General features: G+C 47.5%; 1 protein-coding gene across 2 annotated transcripts; it reads left to right on the forward strand.

Annotated features, from left to right (window-relative positions):
• Positions 1 to 1,332: 1,332 nt before the first annotated feature.
• dock5 (dedicator of cytokinesis 5) lies at positions 1,333 to 24,124 on the forward strand. 2 transcript variants are annotated; one of them, XM_062452095.1, is made up of 51 exons: positions 1,333 to 1,676; positions 5,569 to 5,652; positions 5,902 to 5,942; positions 6,037 to 6,092; positions 6,332 to 6,428; positions 6,907 to 7,055; positions 7,199 to 7,334; positions 7,453 to 7,610; positions 7,976 to 8,057; positions 8,340 to 8,469; positions 9,036 to 9,108; positions 9,423 to 9,565; positions 9,727 to 9,852; positions 10,154 to 10,278; positions 10,439 to 10,537; positions 10,759 to 10,831; positions 11,123 to 11,226; positions 11,518 to 11,698; positions 11,820 to 11,917; positions 12,011 to 12,100; positions 12,210 to 12,310; positions 12,469 to 12,603; positions 12,693 to 12,804; positions 12,923 to 12,993; positions 13,114 to 13,220; positions 13,315 to 13,451; positions 13,572 to 13,667; positions 13,816 to 13,914; positions 14,170 to 14,340; positions 14,655 to 14,755; positions 14,859 to 14,917; positions 15,198 to 15,352; positions 15,527 to 15,612; positions 15,914 to 16,070; positions 16,262 to 16,302; positions 16,388 to 16,478; positions 16,616 to 16,735; positions 17,345 to 17,434; positions 18,131 to 18,235; positions 18,778 to 18,919; positions 19,151 to 19,232; positions 19,321 to 19,405; positions 19,521 to 19,607; positions 19,713 to 19,889; positions 20,082 to 20,165; positions 20,282 to 20,419; positions 20,657 to 20,811; positions 21,282 to 21,429; positions 21,538 to 21,688; positions 22,081 to 22,199; positions 22,600 to 24,124. In XM_062452095.1, exons 1-51 carry the CDS (start codon positions 1,634 to 1,636, stop codon positions 22,681 to 22,683), a joined length of 5,574 nt encoding a protein of 1,857 aa, XP_062308079.1. In that variant the 5' UTR covers positions 1,333 to 1,633; the 3' UTR covers positions 22,684 to 24,124. The 2 variants fall into 2 exon arrangements, with proteins under 2 accessions (XP_062308079.1, XP_062308080.1); XM_062452096.1 differs by having other exon boundaries at positions 21,285 to 21,429.
• Positions 24,125 to 25,313: the final 1,189 nt, after the last annotated feature.

Genomic DNA, 25,313 nt, shown 5'->3' on the forward strand with positions numbered 1-25,313 from the left:
AGGAGAGGAAGAGACAAACCTTAGCTGCCACTACAAACAACACGGTAGGGCCCTGTAATTAGAACGAGTCTTCAGCATTCGAGAACGGGATCTAATTGGGATCTAACCCTAACCCACTAACGCTTCGCTGACTCAATGCCTTAAGCACCACCTGAACTTCCAATTAATCTAATGTTTTTCAAAAATCAGATTGATTCAGCATGAATTCTTAAGACTTTGAGTCTGCCAGCATTAAAATTTCCAGTGGCAGTTTTACGATCAGATGAACACACTGCCGAGTGCAAAGTCTCAAACCTAACACCTGTTTTGGTATTGTATGCAATAACACAAGCCAGTCGCATGATGGCACTATTGTGTTTCTTATTCACCATTCCTTTGGGGTTAGAATGTAAAATATTTTATAATCTGATGACCAATAAGGTGCAAATCCGAGCACATTTTCCATTTGTGTTTTATATGAAAACATTTGAATTGCCAATTGATTATCAACGAAGAGGAAACGACCTAACGGTCATTTGCGTTCCTGTAGTTTCTGGCGCAAATAAATGCTCCGTCGCACACAAATCTCCTAAATTTCCAAGATTGGTGCCCAAATCAGGCTACATAAATAGGTCAAGTCATAACTTTCATAACTCTACAGATGGTCTGCAAATTGTGTAATCCTAAAGCACAGCAAGATGGGCTATCTGATGCAGACTGGGAAATCATTATCTAGAGCGTTGGGTTACCGACTTCAGCACAACACAAGCCTATACACACGGAAAATGAATCAACAATATCACAAAATCTAGCCGTCAAACGGAAACAACAAATGATGTAGGCTGAGTGACAGTGGCATTTGGCTGCCTTGGGGCAGTGGCAGACTCACAAGATAATAGGATAAATAGGATACCAGGTGGGATCTAACAGCTGCAGATTTCAGGGTGGGGTGTGGGGATGTGAGGGTCAAACACTAGGCTTGCGGTCACTGTATCATGACCGATAACTTCACTAGACATGACAAGGGCAATTCATTGAACATTGCCACAATTTGACAAAAAAGTACACAGTCAAATGAATAACAACAATTACCAAATACTATTTTTATCGCGATATTTCAATCGCAATAAGCCAAGTGCTTAGCCCACGTTTACACCCTGTTCAAAAATGACGATTGCGAAAAATGAAGATTCAGCATTCCTGGCCTTGTGGAAAGTCGCCTACGTTACTATCCATGTGTAACACACATGGATAGTAACTGTAGCCTACTATTATAGTGAAAGTATGAGGCAATCCCCGCGACGCTATAAACACTGGATATGGGATTAATTTACAAGCCTATCAGTAGGCTAATTGACCATATCACAAGGAAATTGCCAATAATGGAATATCATTTGTAAAAATATTTTTTCATTAACAATTTAAGCCTCGTGTCTGCTGGCACACACTTTTAAGTGACTCCCGACAGAGGGAAAACCCACGTGAATGCTTTCGGCAATCCCAGCCTGTTTCCAATGCGCCTTTGCCCTCTCCCTTCCCCCTATTTGAAGTCATGATGGCGGAACTGTAGTACTGTGGACGAGAAAACTGACCCACCCGCCCGGGAGAAGGCTACACATATTTATTTATTTATGCATCTATCATTTCAACCGCAATGACACGCTGGATCCCAACGAGAAAAGAGAAATATGGCGTTGGTAAGTGAGAGACTTTGATGTTTGTTACGACTTTTCGTATTTGTCTCAACAGATCCATTAGCCAACTTGCTACAAGCTTCTGGGACACATAACTTAGCCTACAGGTAGCAAAGACGCTCAGGGAAACGTAACACAGATCATCTTTGATTATAGATTATGAGGATGAATGAAATAATACTTTGAAAAACGTTAACGACATACTTAGGGCGTATGCCCCTCAGCCAATGTTTTGGGAAGGAGTGAGCTGTCAGAAGTTGGTTGATAAACATGTCGCAAGTTTTTCCTAAGATGCAGCTTTGTTTGCCGTTTATGTTGATACTTTGTGACAATGGCTTTATTGTAAAGTTAGTCTTCTCTCACCGCCCACCGTCTCTGTCTCTCGCTTTCTGTGAAAGTGTGTGTGTGCGTGTGTGTGTGTGTGTGTGTGTGTGTGTGAGAGCGTCTGTGTGTGTGTTTAAGAATACACGCCCTCAAGGTAAATCAAGGCAATGCAGAACGTTGTCATTATTTTTCCATCAGATTTCTGTAGTCCTGGTGCAGGCCAAGGCTATCACAGGTCTCTCCAGACGCAACTAACGTGGATACAGTTCTCCCATAACAAATAGGCTGCATTATGATGTGCTACTAGTTTGTTCTTCTCGATATTCTACTTGACAACGTTGTTTAATGTGCTGGTCAGAAACATTGGCCTTGGCAAACAATTCGAATGTAGTTCAGGTGCCTGCTACATTCTGCTATAAGTGGATGTGGGGCATTGGCGTAACAGATAAAATGTGTCGGTCGTATTCTGGACGTCTTCACCGCCTTTTAGTTGCTCCTAGTCAGTGGATTTAGTGGAATACAGATGGGTTTGTTTTTGTACTTTCTCATGGGATTGTAACATCATCAGATGAGCGTTTTTGGAAACATTGACTCAGCTCACGAACCGCAGAAGTGGCACTTCTCCGTGAAATCTTAGGTTGAACCTGACGGTCAAAACATAGACAAGAGTTAAGCTCTCAAATCTGGAAAGCTGACCGAAGACTAGTCTTCTTTTTAAACTGGTGTAGACCAGTTTGCAATCTGTCTTGTCACATCCATTGTAAAGTCAGAATAACAAATTACTTAAAGACAAACAGGTCTAATGTTCTCTTATGAGATGCTGGTGACAGAAGTGACCATTGAGTCTAACTACTGTTTGTATGGTGCTGATAGAAATAGAAGTTGGAGCTTTTTGCTTTGTGTGTGTGCACGTGTCACGGCTAAGGCCTTGGCAAAGTTTGCAAATATATCATGCACCTGCACCGCTAAGGTCTTACAGACCGACCCATCTTTTTCAGAGCTTGTTTCACTTCAAAAAGAATTCTGTCAATAAAGCCGTATTGTTCTATAACAGAATAGGGGAACTGCAGTAGTGAGCTGTTCCGAGTCCCAGGCAGTAAGTCTGTAGTGGTGACACGCTGTGCTCCATCCAGTCATGCCGGACTGGATCATGCCCACTGGATCCCTGCCTGGTTGTGACTGGCCCTGTACACTGGGGTACAGGCTGAAGCGGGCCATTGTCACACTGCATGACCAGAGGCAGATGTCATTTCTGAATTTTTTTTAAAAAATTTTTTAAAGGCTTTTGTCTCTGGCTGCAAAGAGGGTTTTCAGCTGAAAATGTGGAAACTTTTCTGAGTTGAAGGCTTATGATTTAGTGTGCAAGATTACTGTGTATTTAGTTGTCGTTTTTTTCTGTCTTGGGCAGTTTCAGTTAGGGACGACAATGTTGGGGTATGATGATCTGTTTACATATGAAATGCTGACGTGAGCAATTCCTCAGTTGACAAAGCAAAACACAGGCAGATTGTTGACATCTCATTTATAAATTCCTGATCTTGGTTGCCTAATCCTTGTTTATGTCAGGCTTGTAGGCGTGTGCAGGAGAGCTCACTTTTTGCTCAACCATTGCAGCATGCTAAACCTGCATGTAGAGCATAATCCTGTATTTCTTCTGAAGTCTCTGTGCCCCTAGGAGCAATGTGGAACAGCCTTTAAAGCAAATAATGTGAATACTCATGAACAGAAAGAAGCAGACTTTTAGCGAACAGGTTTTTAAAAACAATTTTTTAATATAACAGTGAGGTGTAATGAGCAGAGCTCGTTGAAGCACGTTGGGAAATGTTTCCTCCAGCAACAAGGATTATCACCATGCAAGTCAGGGCATAGCTCCACTCCTAGTCCCTTTATCAGGGCGTGAATGTGTTTGTCTGCACTGCATTGCAGATTACTTAAGTGGAATCCAGTGGAACTACTGAAAAACTGCTTTAAAGACTATATGCACTGTTTGTATGTTGCTTTGGATAGAGGTGTCCGCTAAATGAATAAAATGTCAAAATGTAAATCAGCTTTTGGTTGAGAGGGTCTTGCTGTTGTCATACTGCACCTTGCCGAGGTTTGGTTGGGAGAGACAGGGAGATGGAGGAGACGGGGTGAGACAGGACACTTAGGGGATACAGGTGAGACTGGGCAAGACAGGAGACAAGGACGAGAGAGGGAGAGAGAGAAGAGAGAGAGAGAGAGAAGAGAGGTTAATCCTTCAGATGTTCTGTCGTATCAGACCTCCACTCGTGTCCTTCAGAGGGAGGTAGGGGGGACCCAGCCAGCCCCAGAACACCCTCTGCCTTAGCCCAGCCAGCCCCAGAACACCCTCTGCCTTAGCCCAGCCAGCCCCAGAACACCCTCTGCCTTAGCCCAGCCAGCCCCAGAACACCCTCTGCCTTAGCCCAGCCAGCCCCAGAACACCCTCTGCCTTAGCCCAGCCAGCCCCAGAACACCCTCTGCCTTAGCCCAGCCAGCCCCAGAACACCCTCTGCCTTAGCCCAGCCAGCCCCAGAACACCCTCTGCCTTAGCCCAGCCAGCCCCAGAACACCCTCTGCCTTAGCCCAGCCAGCCCCAGAACACCCTCTGCCTTAGCCCAGCTAGCCCCAGAACACCCTCTGCCTTAGCCCAGCTAGCCCCAGAACACCCTCTGCCTTAGCCCAGCCAGCCCCAGAACACCCTCTGCCTTAGCCCAGCTAGCCCCAGAACACCCTCTGCCTTAGCCCAGCTAGCCCCAGAACACCCTCTGCCTTAGCCCAGCCAGCCCCAGAACACCCTCTGCCTTAGCCCAACTAGCCCCAGAACACCCTCTGCCTTAGCCCAGCTAGCCCCAGAACACCCTCTGCCTTAGCCCAGCCAGCCCCAGAACACCCTCTGCCTTAGCCCAGATAGCCCCAGAACACCCTCTGCCTTAGCAAACTAAGGAGTGGCAAAAAGTAGGACAGCTATTTAGAAACCCACACATCTCTTCATGTACTTTTTCAAATCCACAACTTCCCCATATGTTGGCATACACCTGGATATCACTCATCCTTGTGGTTCACTTACTTCCCCAGATGCAGAATATGCAACTACTGACAGTACAACACTGCAGTCAAAATTGTAGTGGTTCCTAGAGATGTTAGATTCTTGCAGTGAGTCACACAAACTCCGGGTAAGGGGTTAAAAGACAGACGTCTCCTTTCAACCTTTCATTGTGAAACTAATTGCATTTTCAATACCCACCCTTTTTTTCAACAGCCTAATCAAGTTCAAACATGCCTTCAAATATGTCTGATTGAAAATGAGCCTGGAGGGAGGCTAATATAGACCTACACAGCACAGGGTGTATAGTAAAGAATGTTAGAATATGCAACACATTTGGGGAAGTGTCTATATCTCTTCCCACTGTACAACCTTTCAGGTATTTGCAATATCAGGGTATTAGAAACGTTTGGAGCGTTTTGTGAACAAAATAAGCATGTGTATATTTTTCAAGTATAACCCCCCCCCCGCACACACACACACACAGAAATGCTATTGTTGTTTTGGGCCCTGTCTTTCTTTTAGCGATCTATAATTACAATCCCAGAGGAGATCAGGAGCTGTGTCTGCAGGTGGGAGACACAGTACACATACTGGAGACGTTTGAAGGTAAGAGACCATGACCAACATGCCCCAGCTAGAACATCTCCATAGCCCCACTTCGAACAAGCTGTCGCAAGACCAAGAGCAGTCAGTAATATTCAGAAAGGTCATGAATCACTGCTGCACAGTATTGAAATGTTACTGCCGAGAACAACCCCGTGGAACTGCCTGCAACCTATACACATATTAATCGTCCTATCTCCATGTTGTGGCCTTCTCCTCATAACTGTGTATCTTTTGATGTAATCTACTCAGGCTGGTATAGAGGCTACACACTACGAGACAAGTCACAGAAGGTGCAGTAGCGATCCGTTCACCGCTGTTCAGTTACTTTCTTTACTGCTCAAAAGGTTTCGAAAATCCGATTTGTATATACTGCTCGTTTCACAGGGTATTTTCCCAGTCTCCTACGTTCACCTGAAGGAGGCCAAAGTCGAGGGAACAGGGTAAGAGAGGCAGCTGGCATAATATGCTGAGAAGAGGGAGAACCTTCATCACAGGCACCAGGATTCAGTACATTCACATTTCTGTAGGATCACACAGCCGATTTAAGCGAACAAGCCGAGCTCAAATGTAGCCTCGGGATATTCTGCAGCTGCTCCATACAAACGAGGGCATGGTTTTTGTTTGTGTGGTACACCGGGCGTTACAACTATGGGTGTGTACTCTGTCGTGTGTCCCCTAGCCACCAAGAGATCGTGATCCCTGGTGATCTCCCACTGGTGCAGGAGCTGGGAGCCACGCTGAGAGAATGGACCCAGATATGGCATACGTTGTACGTGGTACGTCGCTGGTATCTCTCTGGTTCTCTCTCCTCTCTCTCTCTCTCTCTCTCTCTCTCTCTCTCTCTCTCTCTCTCTCTCTCTCTATCTCTCTCTCTCTCTCTCTCTCTCTCTCGCTCTCTCTCTCTCTCCCCCCCCCCCCCCCCTCTCTCTCTCTCTCTCCTCCGATGTTCCCTCCCGCCATCCAGGATAACTTGTGTCGCAGTTGATGTCGTTTTAAAGGGAGTCAGGTGGCTGAGCGGTTAAGGAATCGGGCTGGTAATCAGAAGGTTGCCGGTTCGATTCCTGGCCGTGCAAAATGACGTTGTGTCCTTGGGCAAGGCACTTCACCCTACTTGCCTCGGGGGGGAATGTCCCTGTACTTATTGTAAGTCGCTCTGGATAAGAGCGTCTGCTAAATGGCTTAATATAATGTAATGTTTGGTTTTGTCGTGTCGTTTGTGTTGACACGCTCGTGTTTGGTTGTTCCGCGCGACAGAACAACAAGACCACCATGTTCAGGAACGTCCAGCAGATGGCCTACAGCCTCATAGAGTACCGGTCCCAGATCGTGTCAGGAACTCTGCCCAAGGACGACCTCGTGGAGCTCAGGAAGAAAGTCACGGCCAAGATTGATTACGGCAACCGGTATGAATTCGTCTCTGTCTTGAGTTGAAGTGCATCCCTGACATGAAGGTGCTTGTAAAGTTTTATGTGAGTGAGTCACGGTGCTAAAAATATGCCCTTGTAAACCCGACCTGAGGCTGTGTGTGACGCTGTGTGCTGGGCAGGATTCTGGGATTGGACCTGGTGGTGCGTGATGAGGCCGGGAACACCCTGGACCCGGACTGCACCAGCACCGTCAGCCTGTTCCGGGCCCATGAGTTGTCCTCTCGCAGCATCGACGACAGGATCCAGGAGGAGAAGGCATGGACCTGCTACTGTTTGTGTTGTTAGGGGGTCCTAAGCTACTGCTACCGTACGGGCTAGCGATCCGGAACGTTCCACAGGGCCTCATCCCGTGTTGTCCTGGTCTTGTCCCCAGACGCGGTTGCAGAACCTGGAGATGAGGCGGCAGTCCCTCTTCAGCACGGTGCACACCTACAGCCTGCTGATGAACCTCAAGAACTTTGTGTGCAACATCGGGGAGGACGCCGAGCTCCTCATGTCACTCTACGACCCCGACCAGTCAGAGTTCATCAGGTCAGAGGTCACCATCTCCCGTGTTCTCCACAACAAACAGCCCTAGATGCCAACAAGTGATCGAATCAGTGTTTGTAGTTGTGGTTGTTTTTGCAGAGGTGTGCAGGAACGAATGAATGCAGAGTTAGGATGTTTATTCAACAACAAATATTTGTATCATAAATATCCACTGGAGAGTATCTGATGGATGGTGATACGGTTGTAAGGCTGCATCCTAACTGTGATTGGTGTTCCTGCAGTGAGAACTTACTGGTTCCTAACTGTGATTGGTGTTTCTGCAGTGAGAACTTACTGGTTCCTAACTGTGATTGGTGTTCCTGCAGTGAGAACTTACTGGTTCCTAACTGTGATTGGTGTTTCTGCAGTGAGAACTTCCTGGTTCGCTGGGACAGCATGGGGATGCCCAAAGAGATTGAGAAACTCAACAATCTGCCAGCGCTCTTTACGGTAGCTAAGATAAATCCCCTTCCATTGTCCTTTGTTCCTTTTGTGTCTAATGTAAGAGACTCACTGGAGCGTGACACTAGTGGAATCTGATCTTTGACTGGGTGTGCCGTGTTTGTCTTTGGCCAAGGCACTTTGTGTGTGAATCACTTCCCTCCTCCGTCGCACACACACACACGTACACACACACGTTTTTACAAATGGACAATATCGCGGAGAAAGCATGAGTCATAGCGATCTGTGCCCTGAATCAAATTCTTTCCTGCTCTGTCTTCGTCTATCCAGGACCTCAGCAGCAGCGATCTGATTAGGCCACGCCTCTTCCTGGTTTGTCAGATCATCAGGGTGGGCTGCATGGAGCTCAAAGAGGGCAAGAAACACACGGCAGGGCTACGTAGGCCATTCGGCGTGGCCGGTGAGAAGCGTCACCTCGTCTGTTGGGTTCTGCAGCACAACCTAATCCTACCACATTCTTGACATGTTTGAGCGGAATCATAGTAAAGCAGATGAAAAGGGACGAGGAATCCATTCCAATCTGGCCCACCTGCGCACCCTGCTAACCCATAAAATACCTTGATTTGGTCTGCCCTGCCAAACGACGGAGAGGAAATGGACTTAACAGGCCTCCTTGTTTTGGCGGGGGATTACATTTCAGGGTTGGATAAGAAATAGTTTTGTCTTGTGTCACTGCAACTTGACTGAGCCCAGAGTCTGAAGGAAAGAGATGCACAGAGTTCCTGCTTTCCTTGTGGCAGTAATATATGAAAAGCCCAGGTAGAAGACATAAACAGCATGTAGCACAAGGTCACCTAGGCCTGCCACAGCAGATGTATTTTGTAACGGGTGTGTAAGTGACAATAACCAGATCATTCAACATTCCAGCTGCAAATGAACTTGGTCTCAGCTCAGCTGTACATGTGTAATTGTGACTTCCTGATAAGCGTAGTACCACGGTGCTGTTGTGGCTCTCTGTGTTTGTAGTCATGGACATTACCGACATCGCCCATGGGAAAGCTGATGATGAAGACAAACAACATTTCATCCCTTTTCAGCAGTGAGTTGTTGTTGTTCGACGGTCTTTAAAAAAAAAAAATGGTTTGAAGGTATAGAAAATGCATTGGATGTAGCATTCAGGGACTTACTCAGAGCACGTTAGCCATACGTTATCTGTGTACAGGCCAAGGACAAGAGAGTCTGTGTGTGGCAGCTTTGCTATTGTGTGTTTGAGTGTGCATGCCCTGGGGACACAAACATAAAGCTCCTGCTTCTCTTCACTGTAGTTGCCACGGTTACGTCTGTCGTCGCCTTTTTCACATGTCAGACACCAGCGATATTGACAGGTTTTCGCAACCTCCTTTGCTCTCCCAGAATCGCTATGGAAACGTACATCCGTCAGAGGCAGCTCATCATGTCCCCTCTCATCCCGTCCCGAGTCATCGGGGAGAACGAGCCTCTCACAGCCGTCTTCAACAAAGTCATCGCGACCCGGGAGGTCAACCACAAGGGCCAGGGTACGAGCTGTCTGCTCTCGTCGCCATGGGAATGTTAGCCTGGCATAACTCCCGAAGTTAACAAGGACAGCTTGTTTGTGGGTGGGTGGGTTGGTTGGTGGGTGGGTGTTGTGTTCCCTTTGTTTAATCCTGTGTGTGTTTGTCTGCTTCTTTTTTGTCAGGACTGTTTGTGACCCTGAAACTGCTTCCGGGTGACCTGACCCAGGTCAGGAAGGAGTACCCACACTTTGTAGACCGCTCCACGGCCATCGTCAGGAAAATGGGCTTCCCTGAGATCATCCTCCCAGGTGCCTCCATGTCGCTGTAGCCCAAGTCCAACTGGTTCAACTCACTCCTCAGTATAAACACTGCCCACCCGCTTTTTGGTGACGATTTATTAAAGTCGGTCGGTTGCGTGCGCTAGTCAAAGGACTGTAGTTTGGAACCCTGAAAGTGGGCAAGTGAAGGAGGAATGCTTCCGAGTTCCGACGAATTAAGTGACGACGCCTGACTGCCTCTCTGCCGACTCTCTCGTCGCCTTTCAGATACGGGGCTGCGATAAGAGGCTTTCATCGAATGCGTGTCTCACGACTGTCCCTTCTTCTCTAGGAATCGTGAGGAACGACATCTACGTGACCCTGGTGCAGGGGGAGTTCGACCGCGGGAAGAAGAAGACGCCCAAAAACGTGGAGGTGATGGTGAGCGTGCTGGACAACGAGGGGAACCTCATGGAGGTAACAGAATCACCTCCGCAGTCCTCCTCATGTCTCAGACCTGTCCTCATCATGAGACGTCTGCCACTTCCTGTACGTTGCGTTGGTGCTTTACTGCTGCGGCTGTAGGCCGCAGTCTTGAACAACGTTCTGGTGTTTTTATCCCCCTACGACGGTGTAGAAAGCGATATTCCCAGGGGCTGGCTACGATGGCATCACGGAGTACAAGTCGGTAATTTATTACCAAGTCAAGCAGCCATGCTGGAATGAGACAGTCAAGGTACAGAACACTCACTAGACAGGTTTGGTCGGCACTGTAATTACAATGTCTCAAGTTTCCCAATTTTATTAAAATTGACACTTGGCACACAAGAAAGCATTCTTTTTAAATAGTTTACCGGCACACAATGTGGCACTCGAAACAAAAATAATCGTTGCCTGTCTATTAAATTGCGTCTGCATTCTCTTCTTATCCTCTTTCCTCTCCCGTCATCCAACCAGGTGACCATTCCTATCGAGGATGTCTGCCGGTGTCACCTCAGGGTCATGTTTCGCCATAGGTCATCCCAGGACTGTGAGTGACGTTTTCATTGATCCTCCGATGAAGCCCTGGTTAGAGTACGGGGTTAGCATGATGGTCAGGGAGTCAGGTGGCTGAGCGGTTAGGGAAGCGGGCTAGTAATCAGAAGGTTGCCAGTTCGATTCCCGTCCGTGCCAAATGACGTTGTGTCCTTGGGCAAGGCACTTCACCCTACTTGCCTCAGGGAGAATGTCCCTGTACTTACTGTAAGTCGCTCTGGATAAGAGCGTCTGCTAAATGACTAAATGTGATTGGTTATTTTGTGACCGCCGTGCCTTCCTCCAGCTCGAGACAAGTCTGAGAAGCCGTTTGGGATGGCCTTCGTCAGGCTGATGAAGGGAGACGGGACGACACTGAGGGACGGCCGGCACAACCTCATCGTCTACAAGGTGGGGCGGCAGAACCCCTGGGTTCCACAGTTCCCCACATTTCCCCTTGTCCTAGGTTTTGTTCCAGGTTCTATCTCCTGCTACTTGGTAATGCAAAGGTTAAAGTTGACCGGTTGAACAAACCTGTTTTGACATTGAACGCAGCCCCAAAAATGTATGCGATTCTTAAAAAGATGACAATGTAAGCGGATTACCCATTAGACTCCTCCGGGTCAATGTTGATCAAATTAGATCCCGCGGGTCGATACGTTTCGCTGTTCTCTTAGCTGTGCTTCTCCATTTCTGTCTCAGGTGGACGTGAAGAAGGCTGAGGAGGCTAAAACGTATCTGGCGCTCCCAGGGACCTTGGTGGAGGTGGAGGAGAAGGAAGGTCAGCAGGGGAAGCCCTATCACCACACCTCCGGGATCCCTGTCACCAAAGACAGCTTCCAGATCTCCACCCTCACCTGCTCCACTAAACTCACCCAGAACGGTGAATACCACAGCAGCTAAAAGCTGTTCACACGTCTTACCCTCAAATCGATCTCATCTTCATACTGATCTGGTGTTTTTTGTTTGTTTGTTTTGCTGCTGTTGTGGTGCTTTTTTTTTAGTGGGTTTGTTGGGTCTTCTGAACTGGAGGTCCAATCCGGAAGAACTGGAGCAGAATCTGCAGCGTCTGATGGAGGTGGAAGGCGGAGAGATCGTGAAGGTGAGGCCCAACCTCGGCCGGAGCCCCTGTCGTGATGCCGGCTTCGCTCTAGCCGGACGGCCTCCGTAACGTTTTGTTTCCCTGTGGGTTCAGTTCCTCCAGGACACACTAGACGCCCTCTTCACCATCATGATGGAGACCTCTGAGAAGGACACCTATGACACCTTGGTGTTCAATGCATTGGTGGGTTTGCGCGTGACTTTGGGCGTGTTTGTTTCTGTCTCGAGACATCCAGACTCTGCTGATTGAACGTCATGTACAGACCGCGCTCTGCTTTGTCACCCCAAACTAGGTGTTCATCATAACACTGATTGGGGACATCAAGTTCCAGCACTTCAACCCCGTTCTGGAGACCTACATTGACAAGCACTTCAGTGCCACGTTGGCCTACATGTGAGTTTCTCTCCGCTTCCCGTTCTCTCCCTCCTCCTCCTCCTCTCTCTCTTCTCTTCTCTTCTCTTCCCCTCCCTTCCATTTTTCTCTGTTCCTTCCTTCGTCTTACGACTTTGCACAAAAGCGGACCTCTCTGGCTCTCTCCGTTTCCCTCTCAGGAAGTTGACCAAGGTTCTGAACTACTATGTGGGTCGTGCCGAGGAATCTTCGCTAGCAGAAAGGCTCTACACGGCCCTGAAGGCCCTCAAGTACCTGTTCAGGTTTATCGTGCAGTCCCGTGTCCTCTACCTCAGGTAAGACTCCACAACACGGCTACTCTTTCAGGCTCCCGACGGTCGTCCTGCTGAAAAAACACGAGCGGTCCTTTTTGTTTCTTCTTCAGGTTCTACGGCAACAGTGAGGATGGGGATGCGTTCTTCAACTCCATACGGACGCTCTTCCTCTCCTTCAACACTCTCATGGACAGGCCGCTGGATGAGGGGGTGAAGATTAAGGTGAGTCTCTTGCCTGCTGCTCTGTCCGAACGCAAAGTAAGCCGATTCTGCTCAGTTCTGTAAACGTGTTTTGTAAATCCAGTCACATGACCCTTGGCGTTTTTAAAATCTTTTTCAGGGGGCAATATTAAAATACTTGCCAACCATAATTAATGACATCCAGAATGTTTTTGATCCCGTCGAACTCAGGTAAACCCTTCGAGTCTATACACTGCATAATAGTCATCATGCCTTGAATATGACAGGAAAAGTCACGTTCATCTTTTCAATCTCTGTCTCTCTCCATCTCTCATTTCTCTCTCTCGCTAGCATTCTTCTGACTAAGTTTATCGAGAGCATCCCCGACTCCCAGCTGGTGCGTCAGAAGATCGGCTGCATGTGCAAGATGGTGGAGAGTGACTTGTTCAAGCAGCCAGGTAACCAGCTTGGATGATCCCTCCTCTACTTCCTCCTGCGTAGAGCCCCCCAGGGTCACGGCCATAACACAACCCTCCCTCTCGACCTCCACAGAGTGCCGAGACGTCCTCCTCCCGTTGGTCACAGACCAGCTCAGCGGGCAGCTGGACGACCACTCCAACAAACCGGACCACGAGGCCTGCGTCCAGCTCCTCAGCACCGTCCTCGACAACCTGGACCGGAAGGACGTGGTGAGGGAGGCCTGTCGCTCTGCGTTTCAATCATTTTTTTTTCGGTTTTCATATCCAGAAACAATAATGGTTCTGCTCAGAGAGGAGGTTTTTGAACTTTGACCTTTTCCCCTCCCCCAGGGGTTGACCAGGGGTCACGTCCAGATGATCATGGAGCGCCTGCTGCGTCGGGTGAACCGCACGGTCATCGGCATGAGCAGGACCTCCCCTCTCATCGTAAGACACCAGGAAGTGCTTTCAGTTGATTATGCATTTAGTTAATTATAAATTCTGAAAGAAAACCATCTTATGACACCGGAATGAACCCTTAAGATGCAGTTGTTTCTTTTCTCTTTTTTACGGGTCTAATCTATTCCCCTGCCAGGGTCCCTATCTGGCCTGTATGACCGCCATCTTGAAGCAAATGGATGACATGCACTACGCCCACTACATTAGCACCTTTAAGACCAGACAGGACATCATTGTAAGTACCCCAACTCTCTGTTGTAGTCTAGGTGGATCCGGAATCATCTAATCAATAACTGGCTTTGAACTTAGAAACGTGCTACTACTCCTTAAGTAACTATTGATTATAGACAATTCACTGGGGTGAGTGACAAGTTAACAGTCTGTGCTTCGTTTGAACTGTGCTGGTGCATGAGGATGGGTTTTCGGTCTCATTTCCATCCTGTCAACCTGTAGATATGGTGTGAGTCATGTGACGTCTGTGTGCCCTCAGGACTTCCTGATGGAGACGTTCATCATGTTCAAGGACCTGATGGGGAACGTGTTCCCTGCAGACTGGATGACCATGAACCTCCTCCAGATAGGGGTCTTCCTGAGGGCCATCAACCAGTACTCAGAAGTCCTTAATATGTACTTCCTGGATCAGACACATTTTGAGCTGCAGGTGGGTCCTCACTTCCTGTTGGGGCACTAATCATTCTTATATATGTTATCGAGCATGGCTGTATGGGGCCAGATGGCTGAGCGGTTAGGGAATCAATATAGGGCTATTAATCAGAAGGTTGTCGGTTCGACGTCATTCAAAATTACGTTGTGTCCTTGGGCAAGGCACTTCACCCTACTTGCCTCGGGGGAATGTCCATGTACTTACTGTAAGTCGCTCTGGATAAGAGCGTCTGCTAAATGACTAAATGTTAATGTAATATAATGTATGGATTGCTGTGCTAGTGACCATGTTTCCTTTTGTTCTTTTTCTAGTTGTGGACCAAATACTTCCACCTGACAGTAGCGTTCCTTACCCACAAGTGCCTTCAGCTAGAATCGTTTTCTCAAGAGAAGCGCAATAAAATCCTAAACAAGTATGCATTTTTGTTCATTGGGGAAGCAGCACCTTAGACAATTTAAAGGTTAAAGAAAAATAGAGTGTTTAACCTTGCTGGTCTTTTTTATCCTTTGGTTTAGATACGGAGATATGAGGAAGAACATTGGATTTAAGATCAGAGACATGTGGTATAACCTTGGTAAGTAGCCAGTGAGGGGGCTCCCTTGGTTGAGAGGAAGGAATTCTACAACAGTAGAAAGTTACTTTCTACCTTCTAGTAAAGCCTTCCCACTGGCCACTGGATCTAAAAGGAGACTTTCAATACTGCTGGTTTTATGACGCCCTTCTGTTTTACCCTGTCTCCTGTTTGCCACTTTATGAGTTCTGTGTCCGCTTGTTCACAAATAATGGTACAGCTTATTGCCCTCTCAATTGAAAGCGGCTAGCATTTCTCAATAACTCCTCTTTGTTTACCTCAGGGCCACACAAGATGAAATTCATCCCAGCCATGGTGGGGCCCATCCTGGAGGCCACGCTGGTGCCAGAACCTGACCTCAGGAAGGCTACCATCCCCATCTTCTTTGACATGATGCAGTGCGAGCACAACTTCAGCCCTGGCCACACGTTTCAGAAGGTGAGACACGGCTGAGGGGGCACCTTTTTCTTTCTTTTTTCCTTTTCTAGTTTTCGTGTCATTTTATAGTTGCTAGGTTACTAGATTTCTCTGTGTGTGATGGGCGGGGGGGGGGGGTGGGGGGTGTCAGCGGCTGTAGCTGTGACACATGTTTGAGTCTGTCTGTACGTGCAGTTTGAGAACGAGCTGATCACCAAACTGGACCAGGAGGTTGAGGGAGGCCGGGGAGATGAACAGTACAAAATCTTACTGGAGAAAACGTGAGTTAGCTCTTCCACTGCATCGCTTTTTCCAAACCCCTGAAGACTACATTTACTTAGAGTAATTTAGCTTCTATCTATTCAGCCACGTTTAGTTTCTTTTATTCTGCTTCTCTCCAAAACGACTTACAAACTGTGCTTGGAATCATAATCTAGTTTTCGCTGTTGGTTGTGAGATGTCCGTTGAAGAAGACCTCTTCACAGTCCAGAGGGAGACTAAGGGGGCCTGTGTTGTCTGCGTGTGACTGAGGGGCCCTCTCGTTTCCTGGCCCTCACGTGTGTGTGTGTGTGTGTGCCCCAGGCTGCTGGAGCACTGCAGACGTCACCGGTACTTGGCCCAGTCTGGAGAGGAGCTGGCCCTGCTGCTGAGCAGCCTGCTGGAGAACCTGCTGGCCTACCGCACCATCACCCACGACGAGAGCCCCGAACACCGGATGAGCTGCACCGTCAACGTCCTTGTAAACCACCTCACAGCTTCAACATTTGTATCCGTTTAAATATGATTCATCCAGCACAGGCACATTTATTCAAAGTGACAGATGAATAGGGCATGTGGTTAGTACAGTAGATATTTAACTGAAATGTCTAATGGAGCGTTGTGGAGTTTAATGTTTAATAGAGGTCTTGACGGAGCTGTTTTGGTTGACAGAACTTCTACAAGGAGAAAAAGAGAGAGGATATTTACATCCGGTGAGTCTGATGGAATCTACCTGCCCTGGGGATCCCTTGAGTTATTCCTGTTAGTACTTCCTCTTAGTACTTCCTCTCTCCTCAGGTACCTCTACAAGCTGCGGGATCTTCACCTGGACGGCGAGAACTACACAGAAGCTGCCTACACCCTGCTGTTGCACGCCGAACTACTCGAGGTCAGAGCATGAAAAGACATTTTTGCTCCAGTGTCGCATCACATGTTCTGTGGTGGGTTTTTGTTTACACCTCCTGTAGCATTACCGCGGCTGAAGGAAGGTGTTTCTACCGTGCGTGCGCTGTGTTTCTCCCCCAGTGGTCCGACAAGCCCTGCGCTCCTCACCTCATCCCCCGTGACGGCTCCCATGTCTGGAGCCAGCAGGAGCTCAAGGAGAGGCTCTTCCAGGAGATCATGTGCTACTTCGACAAGGGCAAAGTAAGTAATAGCCCTGGTCTCACCCTGCGATAGCCTGCCCCCCGCCACCCCTCCCCCACCTCCGTGGATCGTCAGTCCCTGCTTAGCCGAGTCAGATGGCTGAGCGGTGAGGGAGTCGGGATAGTAATCTGAAGGTTGCCAGTTCGATTCCCGGCCGTGCAAAATGACGTTGTGTCCTTGGGCACAAGGCACTTCACCCTACTTGCCTCGGGGAGAATGTCCCTGTACTTACTGTAAGTCGCTCTGGATAAGAGCGTCTGCTAAATGACTAAATGTAAATGTAATGTAGCCCCCGAGGTTGCCGTATGAGCCGTCAGAAGGATTAGCCAGAGTGTTCCGTTAGTGTTTGCCCTATATAGCGGTTTACAAGATTTCCTGGGATAAGTAAAGGATGTTATTTCTCGTGCGCTGCTCAAATACATTTGTGAATTCAAGAACAAAGTAAGCATTGTGAAAGTGGTAAACTGCAATCCGCACATAAGTCTGGGGGTTCGAGTGACCTCTGGAAGCCGATTACGTGTTTGATTGTGCCCCGGCCTTGCTGAGAGCCAGATGGGTTATGCCATTGTGTGTCCTTGTTTTTATCGACGGACGCTTTTGTCTCTTCAGATGTGGGAGAAGGCCATCGAGTTGGGCAAGCAGCTGGCCAAGATGCACGAGAGCCAGATGTTTGACTTCATGGAACTCAGTCAACTTCTGGTATGACGCTGTTCTGACCCCAGGATATATTCTTACCATTATGATACTTAATAAATAACACATCATTCTCATTGAAAGGGTAATTTAATGACCCATGATAATCATCGATGGGGAACGTGTTGCACGCTCACAGGGAGACCAAGAGACAGAAGCCAGTCATTCTGTTCTAGTTTTGCTGAGACAACCTCCCCTTTTCCAAAAGAAAATCACTACTGTCAGCACCTTGGTCCTTCTAAGTATTGAAGTGTGTCTTTGTGTGTGTGTGTGTGTGTGTGGGGGGGGGGGGGGCTTAGATCAACCAAGTCTCACCCAAACAAGAATGCTGTGTCAGCAAGCTGAAGTTCAGTTGGTTCCAGAACTAAGAAGAGGAAATGTGGGAGAGATAAGGGCTGTCGCTCCTCTCTGAGTGGCGCCTCTGACAGAGTGTGCTGTCAGGAACCGAATGTTGAATAAAATAATAATTTTTTTTTAGTGAATGTAACCACCCCCCCCCCCCCCCCAAAAAAAAATAATTCATTACTCATTGTAAATACTTTATCACGTATTCTTTTAATTATACGTGATCTATTATATAGTGCATAAAAACGTATAGGTTACGTAAAAAAAAAAAAACTTTGCCGTCTCAAATATATTTTATGCTTTATGGTTTGTGTTCAGGTATCCATATTAACATAATTTCTCCTCTTTGGCTCACAGAAACAGCAAGCCCAGTTCTATGAGAACATAATGCATGCCATGCGTCCTCAGCCGGAGTACTTTGCAGTGGGATACTATGGGCTTGGATTCCCTTTTTTCCTGAGGGTAAGTGTGTTTAACCTGAATGGCCAGATGGCGTGTTACACATAACCATTTGGGAAGTCGTCCTTGGAAACTGTTTTGAAATGGGGCAGGCACTTTAAAAAAGAACTTGGCTTGGTTGAACCGTCTGTCTGACACAGGCTAACTTCATCTATGCCCCTAGCTGCCAGTAGTTTCTCATAGGACCCCGATTGGTCTGAACCGCTGTGGTTTGGGCACAAATGGATAACTTGTAGCTTGGCAAGATGGATTCTCGCATGGTCGTAATCTCGCAAATCCAGCTGTCTCGCAAGGTTAAAGAATGTTATTTGCAAAAATAGCTTCGCTGCTACCTAGTCTGACATCTGTCAGCCATGATGCCAGAATGCCTTTAAATAGTGTTATTCACAGCGAGATATGATCTAACTTGAAAGGTCTCTCAGCATGTTTTTCTCCCCACAATTGGAGAGGATGACAGAATATGGATGAACGATGATTCACATAATGAACGAGTTGATGAGGCTCTTAAGTCACCCCGTGTCTGTCGAATGTGTCCCGTCTTGCAGAACAAGATCTTCATCTACCGTGGTAAGGAGTACGAGTTCCTGGAGGACTTTAGTCTGAGGCTTCTCTCCCAGTTCCCCAATGCAGTGAGAATGACCAGCACAGCGCCCCCTAGGGACAGCATCTGTAACTCTCAAGGACAACGTATCCTTCTAAGTTGAGCTCTCAGAATCAGAATTCTAGAACTTTCCATTATAAAATACCATGTTGTAACACTAACCCACTCATTTATCTCTTGTGTTTTGCGATGCTTTTTTCAATCCAGCCGTGTAATCACTGTAATCCTCTAGTTGAGAATTGGATGTTTGCTACTGCAATGCGGTAGATTGGTTGGTGCTTACTACCTTGTATTTGCATCCTCAACCAGCCTGCCAGACATCCAGTGTTTCATGGTCAAGCCTGTTCTCACTGTGCCCAAGCAGTTCAAGGACAAGGGTGTCCCCGAGCAGATTCTGAAGTAAGGAACCAGGAAGCTGAGGATCACTTGTGACAGAGCTGAATGAACCCTTTTAATTGACCAACTTCTCATCCTCCACTTTGCTCAGCTACTATAGAACAAATGAAGTGGACCGCTTCCAGTATTCCAGACCTTTTAGGAAAGGTGAAAAGAATCCAGATAATGAGTTTGCTGTAAGTACAGTACTTTACATACCACATTATACAGAGTACCATAAAGGCCATCTGTTACTGTTTAGTTAAAGGGGGAAAAAACCTGTAACCAAAGGTTTTTCCCCTCCTGTCACAGACTATGTGGATCGAGAGGACAACCTATGTCACAATCTACTGCTTCCCAGGGATTCTCAAATGGTTTGAAGTGAAGTCCATCTCAGTGGTGAGTATCACGAAGACTGGAACCGCCAGTCACACCCCGCGAGCGCTAACGCACCGCTGCGACATCGTCCCAACCTCCACGATCCCTGCCTTTTCTATTGGTCAGGAGGAGATCAGTCCTCTGGCGAACGCCATAGAGACCATGGAGATGACCAATGAGAAGCTGAGCAACCTGGTGCAGCAGCAGGCTTGTGACCGCTCGCTGGCTGTCCACCCGCTCTCCATGCTGCTGAACGGCATCATCGACCCCGCCGTCATGGGGGGCTTCTCCAACTACGAGAAGGTAGGCCCTGGTTTGCTCCCCCCCCTACCTTGTTCCATCTACGACAAGGTACACTGGTTTAGTTATCCCCTTTTAATTGCAAATGTGTACCTCCAAGCATGTCTGTTAGTTTAAATAAATAAATAAATGAATAGCTAGTCCTCCCAGCAGGGGTGTGTTAGTGGATTCGAGCTGCGTTGTGTGTTTCTGCAGGCGTTCTTTACAGACGACTACATCTTCGAACACCCGGAGGACCTTGAACGCATTGAAACCCTCAAACAGCTCATCGCCCTGCAGGTATGTAATCCCTCTATGGTTGTCACTGACACAGTCTCGCCACACACACACACACACACACACACACACACCTAAACGTACAGTCGCGAAACACTGAGAACTGCCTCTGCCCCCAGATCCCTCTCCTGGCAGAAGGAGTGCGTATCCACGGCGAGAAGGCCACAGAACAGCTGAAGCCCCTTCACAACCGCCTGGTCACCTGCTTCCACGACCTGAGGGAGAAAGTGGAGAAGCATTATGGCGTCATAACCCTGGTAGGTCGCCAACCGCAAACTCAATTTAATGGAGGAGGTTGCCAGCTTTAGCTATTGGCTCCCTCGCCTCCCCTATCAAACTCCCCTCATTCAACGAGGAGTGTACATTATATTGATACAGGACCATAAATCTTCCGCGAGCGAGCGCCGCGGCTGCCAGTGTTTTTGCCCGTCGCTGCGCTCGTCTCCTGCCAAGTTCTCCCCTGATGAAGTGTAATCCCATTTGCGTGTCCCCAGCCCTGCTCGCTCACGGAGAGGAAGAAGAGCCGCGTGGGATCGGTCGTCATGCCCTACATCCTGTCCTCCACGCTGCGCCGCATGTCCACCCTCTCCACCCTCTCCGCCGGCTCCGCCTCCTCCTCCGACGGCGCCTCCCGCCCTTCCTCGCAGGAGTCAGTTTTCTACCCCGCCTCCTTCTTTGTGTCTCCGTCCTCCTCCTAACTCCCCCACTCACCTCCTTCCTCGTACCCCCCCCCCCCCCCCCCATCCGCTTTCATTCCTTGTGTTTGGCTTTTCGTGAAACTGTCATTTAATTGCTACGTTTTCTTACAGTATCTTTCAGTTCTTGTTAAAGAACCCCATATGTATTGCCAAAATCTATATTGTTCAAGATATCCCTCTTGCTTCACCTTTCTCTCTCGCTCTCCCTTTGTCTCCTTCTCTCTGCCTCCATCTCTCTCTCCCGACACATACTCTTTGTTTCCACCTCGTTATCCTCCTCCATCTCTCTCTCTCCTCCCCCTCCATCTCTCTCTCCTCCCCCTCCATCTCTCTCTGTCTCCTCTCTCTCCGTCTCCTACTCTCTGTCTCCATCTCGTTATCTTTTTCCATCTCTCTCTCTCCCTCTCTCCCTCTCTCTCAGCAGCTCCCTGCTGTCCCGCCCCGGCGACCGCCGCTCCTCCGTCGCCTCCCGGCTGGACGACGACCCCCGCATCGGCAGAAGGAACCGGAAAGAGTGGAACGTGAGCAAGTCTCAGGTGTTGCTGGAGAGGCAGCCAGACACCGACGAGGTAGTCTCATCCACCCCCCCCCCTCCCCCTCCCCCCCCTCCCCCCAAACCTCACCCTCGACTGCCTCTGTGAGCCGCAGTCTCCGTCACGTCTCCTCTCCTCCTCCAGCTCCCCCCGGAGAAGCAGCAGAGGCCTAAGAGCCTGCAGCTCGGGGACCGCCGTCTCACCCTCTCCCTGTTCCAGGGCGGCTCGTCTCAGCACAGCCTCGCCAGCCCTCTCAGCCCTCTGCCCGCCTCCCCGCACACCCCCCGCAGCTCCAGTGAGTATTGAAACCCGATGCGCTGTGTTACTGCCTGGCACGTACAGTGCATCTCCACACACATATTTCCCCTGGAACCCGTAATCCAATCATAAGGACCCCTGGTTATATCCAGCTACGTCACTGTCACTTGTCTGGCCACCGTGTTGACCTGTCGCCTATCTGTCCTCTTGACTAACACACACACACCTGTCCTCTAAATAACACACTCAACCACATCTCCAGGGACCCCCCCCCCTCCCCCTCCCCTTAGATACAGATACTACCTATGCACACAGACAGTACTGTAGGGATTGCAGTTTCAATCCAAACCCAACTTCAACACACACACACACACACACACACACACACAGTTGTAGTTTAAAGTGTGGTTGTGTTTCTTATCCCTCCAGGTTATTCATCTCTCTACATTGACAGTGAAGGTGCTGTCCCAGAAACCCAAGGGACTCCCCCTCCTATGCCCCCAAAGAAGCACCCTCACGAGATTGACGTCTCACAGCATTCCTCTGAGGTAAGCAGACCGAAGGCAGCATCTCTACATACATCCGTCTACATATCTATCTTTAGCCCAAAAACGTTACTTAACCCTCGTGCTGCCTTCGGGTCACATGACCCAAAGGTTCATAACGAACCATCGTTGTGTTTACCCAATTTTACCCAATACAAAAACAAATTAAAATAATTTTCTTTTAACCTTTGCAATGTGGGGGGTCTGAGACAGCCCAACGGTTAAAAGAAAATGCTTCACTTTGTCTTTGTATGCGGTAAATCTGTCGCAATACGACGGTGGGTCACAATGACTGATGGGTCAGAATGACCCGAAGATAACACAAGGGTTAAAAGTTTCTTTACTTTTAAGATTCAATTCTATCTTTTTTTATTTTTTTATTTTTTTTTATGTCTCCTCAAAGTTCATACCTCCGCTGCCAGTGAAAATTGAAAGCAAGCCTCCTCCACCACCCCCGAAGGTGAGGAAATCCATGTTCCCCTCCTAGGAGCCCAGTCCTGAGGGAAGACTCGCTCCACCACAAAGACAACTCTCCCCACAGACTACCTGCTATGAGGGTATTGTTGATTTTGAGGTACTGTAGCACTTTATTGTACAAAAGTATGATTACAGGACCCTGTGTGAGACAAGACCTTTCTGTTTCTAAGTGAAAGGAGGGGGTTGTGATGGTGTTAGTTTCGCCATAGGGTGGTGGAGCAGGTGGATGGAATTTGGTATACAAGGGTACGAATCCAGGTAGGACAGGCCGGTTTCAGTGCTGTATGTTCACTAAACACGGTAAAAGAAACTGCCATTGGTATGTTTCTATAGGGAATTTGACACTATTCTGTATATTGGGGTTTGTATTTCGGGTGTCACTGCTGGGCAAAGGGAATGACCAAAGCTTCACTTGCGATGTTGCTATTATCTTTTATGCATTGGATTCACACTGGACCGTAAATCATTTCTGTCGTTTGTTGTCGGCTTTCTCAGAGAGCAGCGGACATGAGCTGCATGTTGATGGTCACATTTGACAAAAACATTTTGAGAGAGTCTGCTTTTCACTGATCAAGAGGAGGGCTTGTGTGGTTTCTGTGGCTGGGATCTGATGTGTGGACAGTGCTGAGTTAAAACACAGTTATGCTGGATGTTGGCTGTTTTGATATGTGAATTCCACCCAATGGCCTTAAAGAGGTAAGAGGTGAGTTATTTTCTGTGAGAATTGTCTCGTGTCATCCACAGTACTGTAACTATGCTTTATGGCGATGAAGGCACACAAATAAATGCAAGTACCTCAGCATTTTCTACATTATAGAGAGAGACATGCACTGGATGGAATATATCAATGTGATTTGTTTATGTATTTAAAAGATCAAAATACATTTCCTGGTTTTCTTACATATGAACTTGGTCTAGTCAGTCAGCTTAAACAATGTGTGGGACAAACCCAATTATCTCTTTGAATTTGTCTTTTTGTCTGTCTTTACGTTCATTTTTTTGACTTATTGAACTGATTTAAATTATTTTTCAGTGAAAGACAATTTCACACTCAATGTGTACAGAATAGAGTCAATTTATTTTTTACTTTTCCAAATCAAATTTTAATCTTTAGGTGAATAATATTACTTGCTGGAAAATTCAACGTACAATATTTCTTGTGCGTTATGTCAATGGTTGTTTGTTTGTAATTTGATTTCATATATTCATAAAATTCAATATATCAGAGTGCATCAGTATTTTATATATATTTGTATTTTTTTAGATCAAAACCACTATGTATTTTAGAAAGGAAATAACGTTAGTATGTGTATTTCTAACAAAGACCAGAAGAAATCTTTACATGGAGATGTTTTGCTTTAGATACTTTTTTTAACAGTATCTTGAAGAGATCTAGTTTTGTCCATCATTAAACCAACCAAACAATTGAATAAACAAAAATAATTTCCTGATGAGAAGATTCTTGTCTGGCAAGTCGTGACTGCTGCTGTGTCGCGTGTGAATGTCTGCTGGATACAGTAGTTAGTAATAGACTTAGAGTAGCTGGAACATAGGGATGGTTGACTTACAGTTCTGCATGAGACTGTTCTCTACACACTAAACCATTTAGCCTACACATACTTTAACTTCAGTAAAACATGGCAACAAGTACCTACGGTGCATACATACTAATTCCAAGTACATACTTATGAGTACATACTAATTAGCCCAGTGGTTCTCAAACCTGTCCTCAAGTACCCCCTGTCCTGCACGTTTTAGATGTTTCCCTGCTCCAACACACCTGATTCAAATGAATGGTCGCTAACAGGCTTCTGCATAACTCGATAACGACCCATTCATTTGAATCAGGTGTGTTGGAGCAGGGAAACAACTAAAACGTGCAGGACAGGGGGCACTTGAGGACCAGGGTTGAGAACCACTGAATTAGCCTATAGAAAAAGAAACCGCTCGTTCGGAATGTAAGACCTCTTCAGTTTGTGTATCCTTGCTTTGACACAAGGCCGGGTGTTGGAATGAGCAGAATGAGTGTTGTTTACAGAAGTGGTCCCTGTGTGATATGTGTTCGTCTGGGTAATCTAGGCCGCTAATGACCTATTCCTTCCTGCCAGATACTCTCTAACAGGATATCAGTCTCCGCTCTCTCTGCCACATGGGCAGAGAGGAGAGGACGTTCCAGCTGGGTGATCTGTCGTCTTGTGATGTCCTCCAAACTGCATTGATGGGAGTTTCCTGCAGTTCTTACAATGCTAGGACTGGTCTGTATCTTCAGCCTTGCCATGTGTCTGCACAGCACTGTAGGCTACATGGGCCAAGGTCCTTATGACATGAAAAAACGACCAATAAATATAAAAAAATTTCGACTTGAAGTGCTTTATTAGCAGCAAATCAAATACGGGTTCAACTGAGTTTGTTTGTTTATTTGGTTATTTATTTACAGTAGAAATATATAATGAAAACACGACTTTAAGGTCTAGCCATGAAAGGGAGCAATAACACCAGGGGCTAGATGCTGTGCGAGCGCAACCCTGAGAACTGGAGGGATCTGATCAGACAAGCCCCTGGCCTGAACTGTACAGTTTCACACTGGACTTCACTAGGTGGCGCCAGAGAGCATTCTGCAAGGAAGCATCGATAGTATAG

The sequence above is a fragment of the Osmerus eperlanus genome, chromosome 25, assembly GCF_963692335.1.
Source record: "Osmerus eperlanus chromosome 25, fOsmEpe2.1, whole genome shotgun sequence".
Lineage (NCBI taxonomy): Eukaryota > Metazoa > Chordata > Actinopteri > Osmeriformes > Osmeridae > Osmerus > Osmerus eperlanus.

Bases quoted from the DNA above. Each gene is read 5' to 3' on its own strand.
- dock5 (XM_062452095.1), top strand. From the start codon at position 1,634: ATGACACGCTGGATCCCAACGAGAAAAGAGAAATATGGCGTTG. The intron at 16,303-16,387 runs GTGAGTCTGATG...CTCTCTCCTCAG, and splicing joins AGAGAGGATATTTACATCCG to GTACCTCTACAAGCTGCGGG. The intron at 20,812-21,281 runs GTCAGTTTTCTA...CCTCTCTCTCAG, and splicing joins TCCCGCCCTTCCTCGCAGGA to CAGCTCCCTGCTGTCCCGCC.